Raw genomic sequence first — 23,336 nt, 5'->3', positions numbered from 1 at the left:
GGTTCCAAAAAAAAAAAAAACGTTATGTGAAACATCGTTATGCGAAACACCATTTTCCATAGGAATGCATTGGAAACCGGTTAATCCGTTCCAATAGGCACGGATTGCCGTCCTTAAGCGAAAAAACCCATAGGAAACATCGTTAAACGATACAATGTTTCCTCCATTGGAATGTATTGTAGCTCACTGGTTCTTAACCTTGGGTTACTCAGGAGTTTTGGACTGCAGCTCCCAGAAGCCTTCACCACCAGCTGTCCTGACTGGGGTTTCTGGGAGTTGCAGTTCAAAAGCATCCGAGTAACAAAGGTTAAGAACCACTGTTGTAGCTGACTCAATACATTTCAATGGCTTTGCGAAGTCAATTTTTGCAAAATTAAGTGTGTCATAAAAGGGTCAAAAATGGTTTTAAATGCTTGGATTAGCATCTGCACCCTCTAAAATGGATGCAAAAGTTAATTTGGCTTTGATCTGACTTTTCGTTAATTAATGGTGAATTTTTTTTCCCCCAACTTTTGACAGCTGTCAAAATCTGACAGCTCCATTATTTCCTATGGGGGAAGAAAAAATTCACAAAAAATTAATGAAGACACAGCAACTGTTCTAAATGCTTGGATTCGTTAGAGGACCCCCTAAGTCATGTGCAAACCTGATTTGGCTTTGATCTGAACTTTCATTAATTTATGGCGAATTGTTTTCTCCCCCATAGGAAAGCATGGAGCTGTCAGATTTTGACAGGTCCATTGGTTCCTATGGGCCGGAAAAAAAAATTAACCATAAATTAACGAAAAGTCAGATCAAAGCCAAATCAGGTTTGCACATGACTTAGGGGGTCCTCTAACGAATCCAAGCATTTAGAACCGTTTTTGACCCTTCTAAGACACCTTTTTAATTGAAAAAAGAAACATCGTTAAGTGAAGCAGGGGACCTAAAATCGCATTCGTTATGCGAAGCATGGTCCCAAACTTCGCTAAGCGAAAATCGCCCATAGGAAACATCGTTATACGGTGCATATTATTTCCTAAAAAAACACATCGTTATGCAAATTAATCACTAAACAAGGCAATCGTTAAGCGAGGCACCACTGTACATACAAGTACAGCTTAGTCCTTGTTTCCAGTCCCGAAGTCATACACAGCAGTTTTCACAGAGTTCAATGGATAAATCAGAGTCAAAGTCCTTGTAAATTAGTTCAGCAGTCAAATACCATATGTTCAGTCCAGTAGCCAGAATTCATCTCCCAATATACAGCACAAAGACACAGCTTCTTCCAGGATACTCCAGCACAGCAACACGACACCAACCCAAAGAGTGTGTGTGCTAGGTCTGCTAGCTTTATCCCAGGGTTAGCCAATCCTGGGATTGCTCTCTCAGCTGTTACAATTAACTCAGCTGTATAAATTCTTGACTTGCTTCTTTCTACAGCAGTGATTCTGATAAATACTTATTGCTATGTACAAAACTGTATTTAACAATTCCTTCAGGTTTAGCTCAAACCTGTTGCTTATAAAGGGTATTATGAGCTTTTTCTTTCAGGCGGTATGCCATTTGCTTAGGAATCCTAGTATTTGTCTGTTTTTTTAGTAACAAAAAAGTGAGTAACAGATGAAGTCACTATGAAAACATCTGTAATTTAAAATGTAATGCATTACTTGGGGCTGTAATGAGTTCAAAATGAACTGCTTTTTAAAAGCAGCTTTCCAAATTGGAGGGGCAGAGAGTGAACATTTCACCAGGGCTTATATACAACCCTTCTAACTTACAAGCTCATTACCTCGGTGGAGGAGGATCAACTTATTGCTCAATCACATATGCCAAAATAACTTATTTTCATCCCTTTTAGGTACTGATACATTTTTACATGCAGTCAAGTGGTATATATACCCCTGGGCCCATTCACATAGCTGTCAGTTCAGTGGGTACATTTCTTGCTATGTACTGGTTTTGTAGGCTACACATGCCATCCCGTATAAATTGATTCATTTGCCATTCAGTTTCTGGGGATCCCCACTGTCCTAAAGTTTTCTGTTTGAAAAAATAATTTGTAAGTGACATATCACAATTTTCCTGTCACTTCTGTTAGTCAATAAGCAACTTGGTGGTATATGTCACCTGCAGCGCTAACATCCTTCCCTTTTTAATTTTCACTTCTCAGTTCCTTTCCATTTTTCTTCCCCAATTTTCCTTCTCTCCTCCTCCCCTTTTCCCTTCCCTCCCTCCCTCCCTCCCTAATTTCTCTGCATACCTCTCAGTTCTCAGCTTTCATTTTTCTTTTCCCCTTTGAACAGTGATGGGAGGAAGAAGAGGGTTTGCAAAAACTTGCAAAGTACTGTGAAGAGCAGGATTTAAAAAGGCATCTTTCCCATTTCATTCCTTACATCCACAAGGGGGTGAGGAAGCTGTCTCCTTCTGAGCAATGTATTGTTGTTTTTGTGGCTGCTGCTCTTTCTGGAACAAGCAATCGATTGATATCCCTTTAAAGATTTTTTAAGGTACAAGCACAGTGGCCATGAAGTGGCCACAATGCCCCAAACCTGAACCCTTCACAAAGTAAATAAATTGACAGCAACGTTTACACACTCTAAAATGATAAGGATTGAAGTGATACATGATTGGTACATTTTAAAACAACCTTGCCAGAGAGATGGAAAAAAATTGATTGACGGGTCAAATGAGTTTATCTTACCTGTGCATCATGTGAATGGAAATATATAAAATGATTTCAATAAGAGCAGAATCAATATAACTGGGGTTCTTTTGGCATGTCTGGTTGAACCCTGAGGCTAAATAGCATATCATACAAAATAATCCATCTGGGTTCCTTATTGGACCCAATAAATAAATAAATATACAAACAAACAAACAAACATGCTTTGTGGGACTCTTCATTATGGTGTGCATTAGAATAAATAAGGATAGCAACAGCTGAGTAGACACCATAGAAAAGACCCAGCATGAGTCATGTGGTGTACTTTCAGAGTTTCCCCGAAAATAAGATCTAACTTGAAAATAAGCCCTAGTATGATTTTTCAGGATGCTTGTAATATAAGCCCTACCCCAAAAATAAGCCCTAGTTAAGTGAAACCCCGCCCTCCACCATTGTGCAGCATTGTGCAGCAACCAGAAGATGACGTGATTATAAAATAAATCATCCCCTGAAAATAAGCCCTATTGCGTTTTTTGGAGCAAAAATTAATATAAGTCCCTGTCTTATTTTCGGGGAAACATGGTATTTCAGAAATCAAACAGCGGGTTTTCTGTGCAGATTCAAGAGATTGTGTGTACAAGATGAGATCCATTTATGCTGCATGTCTGGGAAGGTCAGCTATTACACGTTTGTATTGGGCCCCCCAAAATGATGCTTGGGCTCCAATTGCAGTGCTATTTTTTCACATAGGCCCACAGGATTATCTGGCAAAGTGGAGCAGGTATTCAGCCGTGAGAGCTTGCAGGACATCATGTTTGATCTCTTCCTATTATAGAAATAGTTACTAATGCGGAGTCGAAACTTTTCATGAAGGGAGGCATAGATGAATGGGTTGAAACATGCAGAACTCATTGCAATCACATGGCAGGACACTTGGATAACATTCACATATCTTTTGTCTAGGATTGTAAACTCTTCATCCATATCTCTGATCAAGTTAACTACCTGGAGAGGGAGCCAGCAGAAGGCAAAACACAGGACAGAAATAACTAGGATCCTGAAAGTCTTCTGCTTTTTTCTTGTCCATTTCTCCTGGTTGTGGCATGCAGCTCCTGGGACATTCCTCTTCTGAAGGTGACAGGAAATGGCACAGTAGGAGACAGACACAGCTGACAGTGGGAGCATGTATGACAAGAGGAGCATCAAGCAAGAATAGAGTCGCCTCTCTGTCTCGTGGTGTTTCCAAAATTCTTCACAGATGATCATGTCATGGCCAGTGCTGTTGAGATCCAGGTAATGGGTATGCATGGATGTGGGTAGGGAGACCACAACAGAAAGCACCCAAATGAAGACCACCATGTAAATGCAGGACTTGCATCTTATCCTTTTGCGGATGGGGTAAGCGACAACCATGTATCGGTCCACAGCAATTGCTGTGAGGGACAGGACAGACACAAATACGGTAGCCACTTGCATGAGGGTGACAAAGTAACACATGAACATCCCAAAGAGCCATCCATGGATCTCAAATGCATAGGAGGCAGTGAGTGGCACACAGAAAATGCACATGATCAAGTCAGCTGCTGCCAAGTTGCCAATAAGGAAATTGGTGGTGCTGTGCAACTTTTTTGTGAAACCAATAAGGACAATAAGAAGGAGGTTTCCTGTGCAGGCCACAGTCACCAGTATAGCATAGAGAGGAATGAAGAGGGGCTTCAGGGCAAAGAGGAGATCCAGACCTGTGAATACGGGAGCTGAGGTATTCGAGCAGGAGGCATTTGGTTGCTGGCATGGCACTGTCATGTTGAGTTTGGGCTGTGCTGATGCTTATATCATCTTGTTTCTCTGTTTCTTTCTCTTGTTTTAAGGAAAAGAGCAAAGAGATAAGTGATTAGACCGGAAAATATGGTTTGCTGGAAGGGGTGGGACATAATATCCAGGGCCAATCATATGGGAACTTCTAACTCTTCTGGTTCAGGATGTTCATATCACTAGGACTTGGAAGTCGCATAGTGCTAGCCCAAAATACTTGATGCCAAAATATTTGCTTGCTAAAATGAAGCAATGAATGGTGTCCCCACCACCACAACCCTACTTAAGTTGCCCAGTGCCCAAAGCTAGAAAAGTTATTTAAGGCACCTGACGCAGAAAATGTTGCACAAACATTTCTCTCCCACTTCCCACAGTAAAAACATTAAAGTAACAAACTAAATAATTTAACCTGTACTTCAGTCCACGACATCTCACACCTGTCACATGCCTCACTCTGCCTAATGGTAGGTCAGTTCTGAGATAAAGCATGGCTCAGAAGTGACAGGAACTGTGTTCACAAAAACATCTTGTCCTTATTTTTAAAGTACAGCTAAAGATTTTAACACAACTGCTTATTGCTCATTCAATCGCCCACTCTATATAATGTGGCACTTGAAGCCTTGCCAGATTATAGTCCATTACAAGCTCTATTTCCTCTTAAAATGTCTGTTCCATAAATCCCTTTTCTCCTACAAGCCCATTTTATGTCCTTTTAAAATAGTGTTTATTTGCAATTATACAGGTATTCTTAACTTCTATCTCTCCTTGTTCTCCCTTCCTTTCTGCTCTCTGCGGCCTCCCTGGGCTAACACTACATGGCAGATCAATTTCATCTTGAGACCTCTTTTGCATTTAATGGTTGAACAGTGTTGGGACTGCAGCTGGCCCTATAAATAATCAACTGAAAGATTACCCTCAGGATTGTCAGAGCCCCAAGGACTTTTGTTTTATGTTGTTTTATCTTGTAGATACCATTTGCCTGCACGGGCAGTGTTTTAACAGTGCTTATATCCTTTCCTTCATTCTTCAGACATTCCCTGATGTCAGCTCCAGTCTACGTTCATTATTTTAATTTCCATTTTGCCATGAAATTGGTTTTCTATTTACTATCCTTTATATTTAATAATAATAATAACCTTTGAACTGCAGAAATGGAATGGACTTTATGGATCATTGAGTACAACCCCTCCCAAGGAGGCACAGTGGGGAGTTGAACTCCCAACTTCCAGCTCTGCAGCCAAAGAACTAAGTCACTGGGCAGTCCAGCAATTTAACAGTCTTACATATCTAATAACTGGGTGGTGGGCAAACTCAAAAATCAACATAAAAAACCCTAAAATCATGGTCACTGGTCCCATCACCTCCTGGGAAATAGAAGGGGAAGATATGGAGGCAGTGACAGATTTTACTTTTTTGGGCTCCATGATCACTGCAGATGGTGACAGCAGACGCGAAATTAAAAGACCCCTGCTTCTTACCATAAAGAAGGCTGACCGCCGAAGGATTGATGCTTTTGAACTGTGGTGCTGGAGGAGGCTCTTGAGAGTCCCTTGGACTGCAAGGAGAACAAACCTATCCATTCTGAAGGAAATCAACCCTGAGTGCTCACTGGAAGGACAGATCCTGAAGCTGAGGCTCAAATACTTTGGCCATCTCATGAGAAGAGAAGACTCACTGGAAAAGACTCTGATGTTGGGAAAATGTGAAGGCAAGAGGAGAAGGGGATGACAGAGGCTGAGATGGTTGGACAGTGTCATCAAAGCTACCAACATGAATTTGACCCAACACTGGGAGGCAGTGTAAGACAGGAGGGCCTGGTGTGCTCTGGTCCATAGGGTCATGAAGAGTTGGACACGACTTAACAACTAAACAACAACAGGCAGATTGAGCACAAATTAGTTCAGCACCATTTTAACTTGACAGTGTCTGACATCTATTGATGAGGTAGACTAACTGAGGATCACCTCTAGGTATTGTTGGACTACAACTTCTGTCGTCTTGGCTATTGCTTAAGATGGTTGTAGGTGATGGCAGTCCTACAACATTTAGAAGTCAGAGCCTTCCCATACTTGAAGCTAAGTCTCTGGAAGTCAAACTAGACATTGGAGAAAACATTCATTTCCTCCATTAATTTGTTTTCCTTCCTTTGTGATTTCCTTGGATATACTGCCCTAGCAATCAGACATGAAAATTAAGCCCTTGTTTACCTTCTTAGAACCAAGCAGAAAACAAAGCATGTGCCAGATAGAAGTGCAAGGAAAACCATGCAGTCTGACAACAAATGTCTTTTACCACTTGAGGGGAACATTTCTTCTAGAAAAATGACAAACACATCACTTTGTTTGTCCTCACTGCTTCAACCAATACTCTTCTCCACATAGTCTTAGATACAGTGGTGGCTTTGACCAGAAAGAGGTTTTTCAGTGGTAGTCTTACAGCTTCGCAATACTTTAACCAGGACAATTAACTCAGTGCCTACATGTAAGTCATTTCTACATCAGTCAAACACATTTCTCATTCCTCTTGAAATTTTCCAGGCTTTTTCAAACAATTGAGTAAACCTGTCATTACTAGTCTTTTTTGTGCTGTTTTACTTTTGTATGTTTTTACATTATTACCTAGTTTATATTTTCTATTGCTGTATTTGTCATCTTTGCACCATTCGTCATCTAGTCATTTAGTCGTGTCCGACTCTTCGTGACCCCATGGACCAGAGCACGCCAGCCCCTCCTATCTTCCACTGTCTCCCGGAGTTGGGTCAAATTCATGCTGGTTGCTTTGCAGACACTGTCCAGAAACTCTTTATTGTTAGAGGCAAAGGATAGGAATTTTTTAAAACAAAAAACAAAACAAAATAAACAGGAAGAATTCAGAATATTGGTGAAGTGCCGTTGTTTGACCTTTATTTCCTCAGTATGTCTAAGGAAGTGGATTTGATTCATGAAAGCTCACATTAAGCACATATAGCAGATTCTAAGGTGCTACGTTTCTGGCTCTTGTCTTTGTTTTGTTTTGTTTTGCTTTGCTTTTGTATTTCCAACTTTTCCATGTCTTTTGTAACATGTTCAGATATTTCAAGAATGCATGTCAAACTCCTGCACTAGTATCTTTGTCCTTCTGAAAGCTCTCTGTTAACCTTAACCATTTGATCTCCCCCTTTCCCCATTTCCTCTTGCTTTCTAACATACTTGTCCCTGTTTCTACATGCTATTTCTGATGCCTGGAAGTCCCTTTCCCTCAAAATATATACGTTGTGCCACCATCCTCTTTGTTCCTTAAAACTCACCTTTGAATTCACCCCTTCATTCTCCTCTATGTTTGTGTTTCTCCATGTTGTCCTGCAGAAACATGAATAAATGCATAAACACCTGGACGTTCAAAAGGGTAATTCAGCAAGAATTTAACAGGGATGCGTGTGAATTAGTGAAGGATGTGTTCCCAAAAAATCTACTTTTCATTACCCATGAATATGAATAGCTATTCTGTTGCTTTATTCTCTTCCATAATAACATGAAGTGTGCAGTCTGCAAAATAAGCGCACAGACACCATCTTTATCCCATCGCCCTCTGAGCTACATACAGTATTTCTTATCAGTTTCCTGCATACATTTCAGTCACATTAATGTGAATAGTGTACTATATAGTGTATTGTTGTTTTCAAGTCAAGTCAGAACCAACTGATAGCAAATCCAACAAGGTAAGTGAGATATTTAATGAGTGGCTTTACCTGTTCTACACCCACAGTGAGTTTCCATGGCTGAGTAGCGAATTGAACACTGATCTCCAGAGTCCTAGTTCATCACTGTATCCATTACACTACACTGGGTATCCCTAACTTCTTAGAACCATAGGCCAAAACTTTGTTGAGGTTTATCATGTAAAGGTGACTTTGCAAGTGATTTTTACATTTTTGTGTGCTGTGATTATACAGCCAGGGCACAAAAGAGTGCATAACAATCAACTCGCCAAATAGCACAAACGGATTGTGTGAATGCCTACTTGTGTTTTGTGGCCCCAAAAAGATTCTTGCAAAGAAATGTTGGAGGTCACCTAGTCCTACATGTTGGCCCATGCAGAGATCTTGCAACTACACTATTCCTGATGGCTGGCCACTGAGCCCCCCCCCCCCCCGAATATTCCTGGTTAAGAGGACACCCCTTGCTGCCAGCTCGTGAAGCAAAGGGCTTCCACTGTTCAGATATCTCCTGAGGTTTAGCTGAAATATCTTTTCTTGCCATTTGTGCCTATCAAGCTATTGCTATTCTGCCTGTTAAAATTTCAAGGGACAAAAAAAATCACATCCATTATATTCTGAGTGAGTGCTGGTTGTAAATAGTCACCATTTATTATTTTCACAGCTGTAGTTGTAGAAGGGTAGCCATGTTAGTCTGTGCAAGCATTATAGGTAAAAAGCAAAATAGAAATTAAAAAGTGGTGGCACCTGTTACTCTACCTTTGCTGTTTTATGACAGAGGTTCTCACATTCTTTACAACACAAGCTTCAGTAAAAGAACTGCAATCAAAGACATTATCACCACAATGTTATCCATCCACTGATTTTCCCACCAACCAACCACAATCTCTATATTTGATATCTATATTTTGATGTCATGTATAAATATTTGACATGTTGAATCTCTTTCTCTTGTGTCTGATAAAGTGACTTTTTCACAAAAGCTCACATTAAAAAATATAAGTCTTTAGGGTAACATCATGTTTTTGTCTTCTTTTAAAAAATTATTTCTATTTACCATTTGCATATATGATTTGTCCTTCTGCTTTAATTTGTGAATAAGTGAACCGCAGCAAATTGTGCTGTCTGTGGGTTCTGAGGTTACCAGATGCACTGCCTGCTGAGAGCATATGACTCTCATGGACCAAGTAATCCTCTTTTCACATTGTCCAACCTTACATGGATGTTCTGTGCTGTCAAGTCAAAACTAACTTATTGGAACCCTAATAGGGCTTTCAAAGTAACTGAGATATTAAGGAGTGGTTTTACCAGTTCAGTTCCCCCAGTGAGTTTCCACGGCTGAGTGGGAATTCGAACCCAGGCCTCCTGAGTCATAGTCTATCACTCTATCCCAGTGTTTCCCAACCTTTTTTTTACCTGAAACCTCATTTAAAAATAGCTAAGTAACCTGTGACCCCCCACCTGCCATATTTGCATAAAATGCATTTAAATGGAGTAAAAGAAACACATTAAAATTGATTTTTAAGAATATAATTCCAAACAAAAACTATATTAATATTACTGTGGTAATACATAGTTATGGGGCAGGCTTTAAATCTGCCTCTATCAAATTTGAGAAGAGAAAAAATGTCAATACACTTTGAGTTTAAATTATATTTTGGAGGTGGTAAAGACTTCATGTCTCCTCCCCCCCCTCAAAAAAAGGTCCCTCAGTGAAGAGCCCCTCCCTTTCAAGCCCAAATGAACACCTCCCCTTATGGACTTCACAGTGAGACCCACCCTCTCCCTGGTTCTCCTCCTTCCCTTTTTTTGCCCCTTTTGTCTTCATCCTCCATGATTCAGGCAGAGCCTGGAGGTATCTCCTTGGCCAGGTCCCATTTCCCTTCACTGTGTTGCCATCACTGCGCCCAGAAGAGTGGGAGACTCAGGCAGAGCGAAAGGCACCACTGGTGCCACCGTTGCAACAGCAACATTTCAATCCTGCTGCCATCTTAAGCATCAGCATTCCCAGCATGCACCACGCCTCTTTGATCCAGGCTAATGCTCACGGCTGAAGGACTGACATCAGTCATCCAAACCTGGGTGCGGAAGAGCAGAGAGAAGTGAGCAAGAGTGGCTCTTTCAGAGGGGGGTAGGAATAATTCCCATAGATAAACGGAAAATCTGCCCAAAGAGATACAGAAATAACTAAGAACTCTAGAGTAAAGAGAATTAAAATAAAATAGCATGATGCATGCCATATTTAATATAATGAATATAAAAATGATTGAAACTAAAAGTAACAGCAGCAATCCCTCAGGAAAACACATTGCAACCCCTCTTGGGAGTCATGAGCCCCAGATGAGGGAACCATGTTCTCCACTATACTACACTGGTTACTGTCCAACCTTACAAAGGGAGTCTACTCTGACACCCCCAATTTTATCTTGATAGGTTTTCCCCAAGCTGTTCTGGACACAGTTACATTTGTTTGCAAATAGCAGGACAATGGAGATGGTTTATTGAATATTGGTGGACCACTGGAATGCTGTTTATAAAATGTAACCTGTTCCATTGTTTCAAAATGTTATATTTGCCAACGCTTGCCACCAATTCACACAGAACAGATCTAAATATACCTGGACTTTTGTGTCCTTCATTCACTTGAGTTCTTTTTTTTTTTAACAAAAAAACCTGACAATCTATGGACCAGTTTTCAGTCCTCTACAAAACACATTTCATGTTTTATATGGAAAATCAGCAGTTTTGCACTTGTGTTATTTAAGAAGTTATCAGCCATTTGTCTCTGTTTACCTATCTGTGTAATGGGCTTCTGTTACAGTAAGAGCAGGAAGGGGGTCAAAAGAGTCAATTTTTTGTGTTGTGGGGATCAGCATCTCTGAAGCATTCATTCAGAATTTTGCTGTAACAATTTGTTTCTCTCTCCGACTCAGTTTTCCTTTCTATGCAATTAGTGTTTGCTGGAAGGGAAACATATCTGTTCTGATTAGAGGTTTTGTGCTATGATATTCAAACTATATGCTTATTGCCTGTGTTTCTGCTTATTAACCCAAGCACTGCCCACTAAGATCTGTCCATTGGCCATCCTGCCCCCTGCTCTACCAGCTATAATGGACACAAGCCACCATTGTTTTCAACTGTTCATCCTAGGAGTTGGTTTTCTGACCACTCACTATCATGATAGTCTTCATTTGGAAGTGCTCCAGTTTGACAATGTCTTTCTTAAAATATAGTGCCCTAAATTATTTTATTATGTTTTATACCACTTGACTTCCTGGTCAAACCCTGCTTTGGGTGTTGAACAAAAGAAAACATAAGTAACGATCAACCAAGATGACAACATAAAACCAATAACACAATAGAAGAAAAGCCAAAGAAAAAAATCCACTGTGTTGATCCAATGTAGGTTGGTAATTATTCCCTCAGCAGAAGAATATTTCTTGAAGGTTTCTTTGTAAAGGCATTCAAACCTGATATATTATTTCAAAAGCATTCTTGCTAGAACATAATAGAGCTTTGGACACTATACTTTTTAATGCAGTTGGACAGCAACATAGTGTCTGGAACACAAAAAGCAGTCCTCCTCTCTTTACAATTCTTTGCTTCTCATTTTACAGGAGTGCTCCCAGAATAGGTTATTGTTATCCCTACAGTACTTTAATTTAACTCTGATGAATAGCTGGTCCATAGAGTGAGCAATACTTGCAGACAACATGTTATCTCACACACATTTCTGCCTTTATATTGATAACTGTAGACTCTAGTGGTTAATATTATTTTTCTAAGTGAATATTTGGGATTCACATTCTGCCTAGCTTTAATTTCTTTTTTCCCTCTGAGAAGGATACTATTTTGGCACTGCAAATTATGTAGCATTTCTCATTTATATGTAATGTACCACTATCCTCCATTCTGATGGGATTGTAAGGCAAATATACTCACTACTCTGAGGAAATAAATGAGATGTCCACAGAGTTGAGTCAAGCTGTTCAGACTGGAGATTATTGTGCATTCTGCTGGTGGAGCTGAGAATAAATGTGTACTTGCAAAAGGTCAGTCTTAGGGGGAAATGGAATATTAAATTCAGAGCAATAGCAGATCATGAGTAGTTCCCTTCAAGGAGAATTACCATCATGGCAATACCGCATTTCCTGCTGTCCACACAATGCAAGACTGGAAGTGGTACCTACAGCATCAAAAGGGAGACAAATAGCCTTTCTTTGGGAGGGGTCACATGACCACTTACCTGTGGTGTATTTTTTGTTCCACTTTCTTTCTATTTGTACTGATTCACAATCTACTCATGTGGACTATTGTACTGCACTGATCCATTCTGTTTTGTGATCTTTTTAGGTGTGAGACCTCTGGGTAGTGTGGGTGGCATATAAATTAAATAAATAAATAAATAATAAAATAAACTGGTATTTCCCTGTGAATGTGTTTCTGCTGGTTACCTTTCTGCCCCTCCATGGCTCATCACCACCACCACCTGTTTGTTTCCATACAATAACTGTTCTCCCATTTTCTTCTCCCATCTTCCACCTTCTTTCAGTTCCTCACAGAGAAATCTTTCAGAAGCATCAACACTTTCCCATTCAACTTAATGTCCTTTAATGGTGCTGGAATATCAGCTGTCACTGCCTTTTTCCATTTCTTTTTTCCTTTTGTAGTAAGCTTTGTGATAAGTCACATAGATGCCTTACCAAAGAGAGACCCAGTGTTTCAGAATACAGTGGTGCCTCGCTTAACGAGCGCACCGTTTAACGACGAATCTGCATAGCAACGCATTTTTTGCGATCGCTAATGCAATCGCAATGTGATGTTCTGAATAGGGAAAACATCGCATTGCGATGTTTTGGAACAGCTGATCGGCAGTTCCAAAATGGCCGCCAGAAGAAAAAAAATGGCCGCCGGAAGAAGAAAATGGCCGCCCACAGCGTTTTCGCCCCGATTCCTCGCTTACCGAGGCAGCGAAAATGGTGGCCGGATTGAGGATTCCCACTTAGCAGTGAGTTTTGACCCCATAGGAATGCATTAAATGGAGTTTTCCCCCCGCATAGCGACGTTTCCGGATAGTGACGTTTTTCCTGGAACGGATTAATGTCCCTATGCGGGGCACCACTGTACCGGAATGCTGCATTTTCATTTTTCTACCAGATGGAGTGGACAAGCCCAAAGTAGCTTGCTACCTCCCATGCAGAATTTACACCAAAGTATTAATTAGCAAAGGTGGCGCTGTGGGCTAAACCGCAGAAGCCTGTGCTGCAGGGTCAGAAGACTAAGCAGTCATAAGATTGAATCCACGTGACAGAGTGAGCACCCATCACTTGTCCCAGCTCCCTCCAACCTAGCGGTTCGAAAGCATGCAAATGCGAGTAGATAAATAGGGACCACCTTGGTGGGAAGGTAACAAGCGTTCCGTGTCTAAGTCGCACTGGCCATGTGACCACAGAAGATTGTCTTCGGACAAAACGCTCGCTCTATGGCTTGGAAACCGGGATGAGCACCGCCCCCTAGAGTGGAGGGGAACCTTTACCTTTACCTATTAATTAGCAAAAACAAAAAACAAAAAATTGGTGGCAACAGTGATAATATTATTCACAAAAGTAGTTTTTGAAATGGTAGCCACGTTCTGTGCAAGAATATAAACAATAAACACAAAACAAAACTAAAGCAAACAAATAAAGAAAAAGAAGACATTGTGTCACCTTAACTGCTATATTTTAATGTGAGCTTTCATGGAACAAGTCCACTTCTTCAGACACAAGAGTGAAAATACAGACCACATGGGAAAACATTCATACACGGCTCTAAGATAAAGAGACAGTGGTTGGACAATAACAGAAGCTGCAGATTGTGTGAGTCATTGTGGCATTTCACAGATAGTAATGACTTCAGATCCCTGTTTGGTATTCAGTTTTTTTCCTTTAAAGCTTTGGAAACAGTGACAGTGGCTAGTGACTAAAGGAACCCCAGGCTGTAGAAAACAACAGCAGAAATAACATATGGTAATGAGCTAAGAATCACTGACTTTATCTTTGAAGCTTGTTCTGTAAAGGTGGCTGTGGTAATTGGGAAGGAATCTGGGCTATGGAAAATAATCACAGATAACAATATAATTATTGTAGTATTTCACATTTGGTAATGATTTAAGAGCCCTTAGGTAAAGGTAAAGGTTCCCCTTGACAATTTGCCCAGTCGTGTCCAATTCTAGGGGGTGGTGCTTATCTCCATTTCCAACCCATTGAGCTAGCATTTATCTGAAGACAGTTTCCGTGGTCACGTGCCCAGCGCAACTAGACACAGAACATGTTACCTTCCCACCGTGATGGTACCTATTTATCTACTTGCATTTGCATGCTTTCGAACTGCTAGGCTGGCAGGAGCTGGGACAAGCGACGGGCGCTCACTCCGTTGCATAGATTTGATCTTACGGCTACAGGTCGTCTGACCTTGCAGCACAGAGGCTTCTGCAGTTTAACCCGCAGCACCACCATGTCCCCTTAAGAGCCCTTAGGTAAAGGTAAAGGTTCCCCTTGACAATTTTTGTCCAGTTGTGTTTGACTCTAGGGGACGGTGCTCATCCCCGTTTCCAACCCATAGAGCGAGCGTTTGTCCGAAGACAATCTTCCGTGGTCACATGGCCAGTGCGACTTAGACACGGAACGCTGTTACCTTCCCACCGAAGTGGTCCCTATTTATCTACTTGCATTTGCATGCTTCTGAACCGCTAGGTTGGCGGGAGCTGGGACAAGCGACGGGCGCTCACTCCGTCGCATGGATTCGATCTTACGACTGCTTGGTCTTCTGACCCTGCAGAGGCTTCTGCGGTTTAACCTGCAGTGCCACCATGTCTTATTAAGAGCCCTCAGCTAATGGTTAATCTGTTGAGATGGGTATTAAGCATATGTATATATTTTATCTCACCTGTATCTCTCTAGATACTTGTTCTGTAATTCTTCTCCATAATAGTAACTTGCAAATTGGTGTTCAGCAGCAACATTGCAGCAGTCACTACCTTAAGATAAGGTCTCAGCACCATCCACTTTGAAACCACACCTTTAGTTTCAAATATGTGAAAAAAGTCTGCCTCAGATAAACCACAACCAAAAAAGGCAAAAAGCACATTAAAACAGGGAAAACAACCTTTGTCTGTAGTGGTGCAACCCCCAAACACCACAATCTTTGATTTCACAGGCAAAAGACCAAGAGCCAATCTGCTTGGGACTAGTATTGGAGGAAGCCAACACTCCCTTTGCTTTTATTTGTTTGTTTATATACTGTATACATAACCTTTAACAGCTGTGTAGAAAAAAATTCAGCCATGGCCCAGGGAAGTTTGGGTTCTAATCATACTCAGACTTACACACCTTACCTGCGACTGTCCACTGTGCTAGACTAGACTCCAGTCTTCAACTGCTAAGAATTCTAGTTAACAGTTTTCAGCCAAGAAAAGTGAATTTGAAACAAAGATCTTTGGATATTCCATACTACACCACAGGGGGGAGCAAAATGCCTACTGAAAGGATAGCAGAGGCTAATAATTGGTCTTTTGGAAGGATTTGCAAGAGATATTTATTCACTAGGTAAAAGTTCTGCTAAAAAAAGAGTATTCCTTATACATAGTAGTACATTATGCATTGTATGGGAAGTTGTTTACAGATAAGTGGCAAAGGAAGAGAGATTGCATGTGTGTGGAGGGAGGACGGTTCTAATGGATGTTCTGGAAGAGCATGAATCCCATGATGGATCTGCCTGCTAGTTCCTACAAAATTACCCCAATTTCCAGCCTCCTGATAATGCCACTCTGCTCATTAGGTGGTGACAGTAACAGTGGAGGTGGTTTAAGCACCATGAAGCCTGAAGAACTCCTGGCCATATGTATGGGTAGGAAGATTACAAAGAGAAACAGTTCCAGAAAAACTAAATGGATTGTCTCATGGCTGTAAGCATACAAGTGAAGGGGAAAGGAGCCTTTTCATTTATCTGAGCAAGATGTTTGAAGCATTTGCTTTCTGCACAGTAAAGCCTGTTGAGGCTCCAGTACTTTGGCCATCTCATGAGAAGAAAAGAGTCCCTGGAAAAAACCCTGATGTTAGGAAGGTGTGACGGCAAGAGGAGAAGGGGACGACTGAGGATGAGATGGCTGGACAGTGTCTGCGAAGCAACCAACATGAACCTGACACAACTCCGGGAGGCAGTAGAAGACAGGAGGGCCTGGCGTGCTCTGGTCCATGGGGTCACGAAGAGTCGGACACGACTAAACGACTAAACACACACACAAAGCCTGTTATTGTATCTGTGCCTCTGTATCTCTTATTCTACGGTCTAACTTGTCTGGCTCAGTAGAGTTAGCAGCATAAGTAAGGCTTTTTCTGTTTGCTGACTCCTAACAAAGCAGGGCAGAGGAATAAAACAGAAAGCAGTATGGAAGGGAGAGAAAAGGAGGGGGAGGCTCGATCTTAATTCCTTATTGTCTTCATCTTGTTACAGGAAATAATGCAGGAGGATTGCTAGAGACAAAGAACTGGATCTGTTCAGATGATAATGATGTTGGGTATCAGCTAGTATAGCTATAGACTCACTCAATGTCCGAAAGTTAAGAAGAGCTGGCTGCTTAAGTAGAGTTTTTAACTGAATGGTTGCACTTTCCTGCTTTGAATGTGCTTTTGATGTTGCTTTTTTTTTTTACTGTCTTTCGTTAGTGTGGCATTTGTTTGATCCTTTTTAGTGTTTGTATACTTAGTGTTTTTAGGTTTAAATATTGTCTTTTAATTATGTAAGTTGGTTTGGGTCCTTTTTTGTGGGGCAAAAATCAATCAATCAATCAATCAATCAATCTCTCTTAGATAATATAAGTACCCATTGTGAACTCAAAGCTGCATCCATTTAAGGCTTCTTGGTCAGTGGAAAATTAGGAGCATTGTCCATGCTTTAGTTAGTTTTAAAGATTAAGTAAAGGAAGTCCATGTAGCCAAAACGTGTAGCTTTACCTATTTTGTTTGATGATGTCCATTCTCTAGTGGAGCAACTCTGTCGTGTTCATCCCACTGCTAAATGACTAACTTGGATATCCACATGGTCAGAAAAAAAAACAGAGGCAACTGTGTTGGCACAAATTCCAAAATGTATATTGAGATCATACCTTTATTAGGCCAATCAAAAAGGCACAAAGATTCATTTTCCGCACAAGTTTTGGTGTCTGCACAACAGATTTGCAAATGAATCCTGAGCTTATTTCTGAATGACAAAGCAGTGAAATTGGTGCTCTTCCCATAAATTGGAGCACAATTCCCGTTGTCATGGTTGTGCTGTCTGGAAATGATGGCGTTTGGAGATCACACAAACCGGATGCCAGTGAAATCCCTGAGGGGGAAAGCTAATCGATCCCTATGTTTCCTAGTCCATGCTGAGAAATTGTGCAACTTATGCAGTCACCCTAAGGTCTGTGAACAATTTGCTCACCCCTGTATTTTTCCTATGGATGTAAATGCAGGAACTACCTTTTCACCTATAGAAATTTATGCCAGCTCACACATATCCTTCACTCTGAGGGCACTCACTGTCAAGGAAGAATCCTGTCATCCCTGAATGCTTTATCACAATGCAAACACTATTCATATGGTACACATGGGTATGGTTGCATGATATATATATATTTATATTTGAAGTCTTGTTTTGTCAGGGAAAACAAAGGGAACATCTTGCTTCTATTTCTTGAAAGGTTTGCCAGAACTACAACATCATGTGGCGTGGAGGCAGCATCAGAGACAGAATATGTTTACCTCTCTTTTTTCTAAATCTTTGTTAGTAGATTTTGTTTAGATTTTTTTCAAAGATAGAAATCTTTGTTTCTATCTGCTCTCTCTTAGTAAAATCAAGCCTCTTATACTTTCTATACGGTTCCAAAGACATTTACAAGAAATTGTCCCTGACTTGCAATAGGACCTGATCTCTTGGGTGACAGAACCTAGTCGGGAGCACAGAGGTGTCGGGAAAGAAACATGTCCCTTTTCTTTCTGGTTCATTAGGTTGACCAAAGGTGGCCCCTTGTCATTCACCTTCCTTGTCACCAGACTATGGAAAACCACTCAGTGGTCAGTCTGCCTTTTTCCCAAGGGAATGTGTTAACAGCATGACAAAAGAGAGTACAAAACCTCTTCGGTTCTGCTGTTGCATGTCAACTAACATACTGTGTAGGCTGCTTCTTCATAGAAACACTCAGTTATAGCAGCAAGCAAATAACCCATATATTCATTGGCATGTTCCAACTTGCCAGCATGTGCAGTTCAGTGGGACATGTATCTGAGTTCACCACCTATGAGGTTAAATCTGGAGCTTTACTCTCCCTCTCCAGTGCTTTCTGTAGAATTCCCTCTTGCAAAATTCAGAATTGGTTGCTTTATATGACTTTATCCTACACTATATTACACCACACCACACTACACACCACACTAGTATTGGACTGCCCAGTAACTAGGGTGTACAGGTAATTTAGGAAGCGAAAATACAAAATGATGCACAGTGATCACTGCAAAAGTAAAGAGAGGTAATGTCAGTAGTAAGGAGGGAGACCAAAATCAGAACAAAATTGGTGGCAAAGCCATATTCTTAATACTTACTTAAGATGACCAAAAGACCATTAAGATGTGTGTCATCTTTTGAACTCTCCAAATCTCTCTGTCAGATAAGATGTCCAAAAACCTCGCCTTCAACCCTTGCCATGTGCTTTTCAGAACATCTTCCCTAAAGAAAAGATTTGGTCATCTTCACACGTCCCCACTCTCCTCCCGAAATCTCCTCCAGCCTCTCTTTTTTCCAGCAAAGGAAGGAAGGAAGGAAGGAAGGAAGAATTGACCCTCCAGGAATGGCAATTGACGTTTCAGAAAGGGAGCAAACTCTCTAGCTTCGTTTAACTTCACATACGCAGTCACCCCTATTCTGAAAACTGGATGTCGACTTCCAGTCATTTCTAGTTTTGATTTGGGGTGCCCCCGTTTCTGCACTTGGGAAGATTTTCGGTAATCCCTGAAGCACGACGACGACCCCCCCTTCATATAACCGACCTCTTACCTACACATGTGTAAGGTCGGCAGTCTTAAAAGACATTGAAGTTCTTGGAAGAGTCGGAAGCCCCTACAGGGGTTTGCTGCCATTATCACTGCTGGAGGGGGGGGGGTTAGTTCTTGGGAGATGGACTATGGGATCCCCTAAAACAGACAGACAGACAGACAGACAGACAGACAGACACACACACACACACACACACACACACACACCGCCCAAGCAGGTGAGGAAGAGTTGGTGGCAAGGAGAGACACCAGGAGACCAGGCTGCTGCGCCCGGGGAAGGGTGCCTGCTCTGCGGGCTTCGAGGGCTCCGCCGTCGCTGCGTATCCACGGACTTACCGTGGAAAAATACTCTCCGGGACGGCCCTCGAGGGTCTCTCCGCGGTGAGGCTGCGGTTTTGCTGACCGGGAAGGGCGACCTCACCTCCCAAACGAGTGGTACGAGAAGACCGAGGAAAGCTGCCTAGCCCCTTTTTCTCTCGTTCCTTTCCGGCGCTTTGGGTTTTCCCTCCCCTTGTCGAGAGGACCTCATTCCAGATCCTCTGGCTGCTCCAGTCTGAGCGAAAAACGCTCGCGAAGCTACAAGTGGTCGCGCGGCGGGGGAAAGGACCTTCTGGGAGGAGACGTGTTTTATTGGTTGGGACTAGAAGACGCGTTTCCAAACGGGGGTCTCGCTCCTCGCTCTTCTGGCCCCTTCGAGGCCCTTTCAGAGAAGAACCCGTCGGTCCCTTCGCCGGTGGGTTTAGGGAAGGAAGGATGAAGGACGCCTCGGAGGAGCTGTCCGTGCTCTCAGGTGCTGAAGCGACACGCCCAAAGGGGATTCAGTCACAGAAGCAGATACATCACCGCCCACGGCCACCGCCTCTGTTTCAATCCAAATTACATTGTCTCCGGTCTCCTCCCATTTCCTCCCTTCCCCTCAAATTTTCTGCCTATCCTAGACAAGAAGTGTCTGCCTATGTGTATATGTGTGTTTGGTGCAGCGATGTTTCCCAGAGGCAACTGTTGATATGGATGAACCTATTGAGGAAACTATTGTGGGCAAGAATCCCATAGAAGAAAATGGAGTAGCCCTCATAATCAACGAAAGAGTGGGAAAAGCTGTACTGGGATACAGTCTCAAAAATGATAAAATGATTTCAATACGAATCCAAGGCAGACCTTTCAACATCACAATAATCCAAATTTATACACCAAACAGAGATGCTGAAGAGGCTGAAATTGACCAGTTCTATGAAGACTTAAAACACCTTCTAGAACTGACACTGTTATGTTATGTTCACCCCGTGCCCCTGTTTCTTTTTCTCAACCCAAAGGGCTCGCGCTGGTGATGTTCCTTCTTTCTTTTGCTGCCACCAGTGGATTTCTTTCTCCACACTGTAAAGGACTTTAGTATGACACTGGCTGCCATCAACAGACCTTTGACTTATACTCAGAATACATCATGGGAAAGGCTGGACTGGAAGGATCCCAAGCCGGAATTAAGATTGCCGGAAGAAATATCAACTACCTCAGATAGGCAGATGATGCCACTCTGATGGCAGAAAGTGAGGAGGAATTAAAGAACCTCTTAATGAGGGTTAAAGAGGAGAGTGGGGAAAAATGATCTGAAGTTCAACATGAAAGAAACTAAGATCATGTCCACTGGTCCCATCACTTCCTGGCAAATAGAAGGGAGACAGTGACAGTTTTTACCTTCTTGGGCTCCATGATCACTGCAGATGGTGACAGCAGCCACAAAATTAAAAGATGCCTGCTTCTTGGGAGGAAACCGATGACAAACCTAGACAGCATCTTAAAAAGCAAAGACATCACCTTGCCAACAAAAGTCTGCATAGTCAAAGCTATGGACTGTAAAGAGAACAAACCTATCAGTTCTAAAGGAAATCAACCCTGAGTGCTCACTGGAAGGACAGATCCTGGAGTTGAGACTCCAATACTTTGGCCATCTCATGAGAGGAGAAGACTCCCTGGAAAAGACCCTGATGGGGATGACAGAGGATGATATGGATGGACTGTATCATCAAAGCTACAAACATGAATTTGACCCAACTCTAGGAGGCAGTGGAAGATAGGAGGGCCTGGTGTGCTCTGGTCTATGGGATCATGAAGAGTTGGACGTGACTTAACGACTAAACAACAAATTCAGGAAACCTCTCCTTCAACCTCCTCTTTCCTGCCTCACCTCAATATATATTATGCATATACTGTATTATATATTATCCATTTCATGCACTTTAAACCACCTTGGCCAATAACCATATTTGCAGTGATGGCAAACAAAGCTTTAGAAGATCATTTTCATGTCAAAATCACCCAGATGTTAACCCCTGCTGACTTTTGATAAAACATAACCCGACTTTATGCATTCCATATTATGTTTTGAAAGAAATACTCTACCAACAAGACCCTCCCCAAAGGTGCTTAATGCCAAAACCATTGCAGAACTAAAGCATGCAATAACTACAAAAGGGGTTTATAGGGAGCAGTTGGAAAACAGTTGCAGGCTAAAATGAAACAAAAGCAGTTATATCCTAGACATTCCTAAAGGTACAATGTTTGCCAACCATTTTCTGGACCCAGTTCAAGGCTTTAATTGTCTTCTTGAACATTTTTACTGCCTAAATCTCTTCAGAAACCTCTAACTGTAACTATTAGATCCCACCCCACCTACAGTTTGAGGTAGGCAACAGTCATCCTCTACATAATTTCTAATACGAATCCCCACTGAACAAAATCAACTGTATTTCTGAATAGATGTGTTTAGGATTGCACTGGCAGTTATTAGCCAGACTTCATCTTTAGATGAGAAAAAGAATCCTATTGGCAATTTAAGTGTATGTCAATTGGAACTTTGTAAGTCATAGTGGTGATTTGCTGCTAATTAATAAGATAGCAGTTGTGTTTCTCATTGCATTTCTGTTGTATAACCAGGCATGTGACCAGGGATACTTGCTCTCTCTCTCTCTCTCTCTCTCTCTCTCTCTCTCTCTCTCTCTCTCTCTCTCTCTATCTATCTATCTATCTATCTATCTATCTATCTATCTATCTATCTATCTATCTATCTATCTATCTATCTATCTATCTATCTATCTATCTATTTTATCCATTCAACTTGTATGCCACCTGCACTCTGCAAGAGTCTCTGGGTGGCTTCCAACATCAATTAAAACAAATAAATTAAAACGAACACACTAAAAATCAATACAATTAAAACAAAAACCAAAATGTTGCACCTCATTAATTGGTGGCAATGTGATGACATGACTTACACAATTTCATTTATGTGCACATGAATCACCATTAAGATTCTGGCTTGTTTGTTTGTTCAGTCGTTAAGTCGTGTCCGACTCTTCGTGACCCCATGGACCAGAGCACGCCAGGCCCTCCTATCTTCCACCGCCTCCCGGAGTTGTGTCAAATTCATGTTGGTTGCTTCGATGACACTGTCCAACCATCTCATCCTCGGTCGTCCCCTTCTCCTCTTGCCTTCACACTTTCCCAACATCAAAGTCTTTTCCAAGGAGTCTTCTCTTCTCATGAGATGGCCAAAGTACTGCAGCCTCAGCTTCAGGATCTGTCCTTCCAATGAGCACTCGGGGTTGATTTCCTTTAGAATTGATAGGTTTGTTCTCTTTGCAGTCCAGGGAACTCTCAAGAGTCTCCTCCAGCACCACAATTCAAAGGCATCAATTCTTCGGCGGTCAGCTTTCTTTATGGTCCAGCTCTCACTTCCATACATCACGACAGGAAAAACCATAGCTTTGACTATTCGGACTTTTGTTGGCAAGGTGATGTCTCTGCTTTTTAAGATGCTGTCAAGGTTTGTCATTGCTTTCCTCCCAAGAAGCAGGCGTCTTTTAATTTCGGGGCTGCTGTCTCCATCTGCAGTGATCATGGAGCCCAAGAAAGTAAAATCTGTCACTGCCTCCATATCTTCCCCTTCTATTTCCCAGGAGGTGATGGGACCAGTGGCCATGATCTTAGTTTTTTTGATGTTGAGTTTCAGACCGTTTTTTTGCACTCTCCTCTTTCACCCTCATTACAAGGTTCTTTAGTTCCTCCTCACTTTCCGCCATCAGAGTGGTATCATCTGCATATCGGAGATTGTTGATAT

The 23,336-nt window shown here is 41.7% G+C and overlaps 1 protein-coding gene across 2 annotated transcripts; it reads right to left on the bottom strand.

The window, feature by feature from the left end:
• Positions 1-1,884: 1,884 nt before the first annotated feature.
• LOC110080123 (prolactin-releasing peptide receptor-like) lies at positions 1,885-19,777 on the bottom strand. 2 transcript variants are annotated; one of them, XM_078391594.1, is made up of 3 exons: positions 19,559-19,777; positions 7,743-7,794; positions 1,885-4,501 (listed from the first exon to the last, which is right to left on the bottom strand). In XM_078391594.1, exon 3 carries the CDS (start codon positions 4,445-4,447, stop codon positions 3,326-3,328), a length of 1,122 nt encoding a protein of 373 aa, XP_078247720.1. In that variant the 5' UTR covers positions 4,448-4,501; positions 7,743-7,794; positions 19,559-19,777; the 3' UTR covers positions 1,885-3,325. The 2 variants fall into 2 exon arrangements, with proteins under 2 accessions (XP_078247720.1, XP_072842372.2); XM_072986271.2 differs by lacking the exon at positions 19,559-19,777 and having other exon boundaries at positions 7,743-7,815.
• Positions 19,778-23,336: the final 3,559 nt, after the last annotated feature.

The sequence above is a fragment of the Pogona vitticeps genome, chromosome 1 (assembly GCF_051106095.1).
Source record: "Pogona vitticeps strain Pit_001003342236 chromosome 1, PviZW2.1, whole genome shotgun sequence".
NCBI classification, from domain to species: Eukaryota; Metazoa; Chordata; class Lepidosauria; order Squamata; family Agamidae; genus Pogona; species Pogona vitticeps.
The sequence above is the reverse complement of the archived record's forward strand: the minus strand, read 5'-3'. Positions and strand labels throughout refer to the sequence as shown.

What these genes read in the sequence shown, in the direction of transcription:
- LOC110080123 (XM_078391594.1), bottom strand. Translation starts at nt 4,447, where the DNA reads ATGACAGTGCCATGCCAGCAACCAAATGCCTCCTGCTCGAATACCTCA.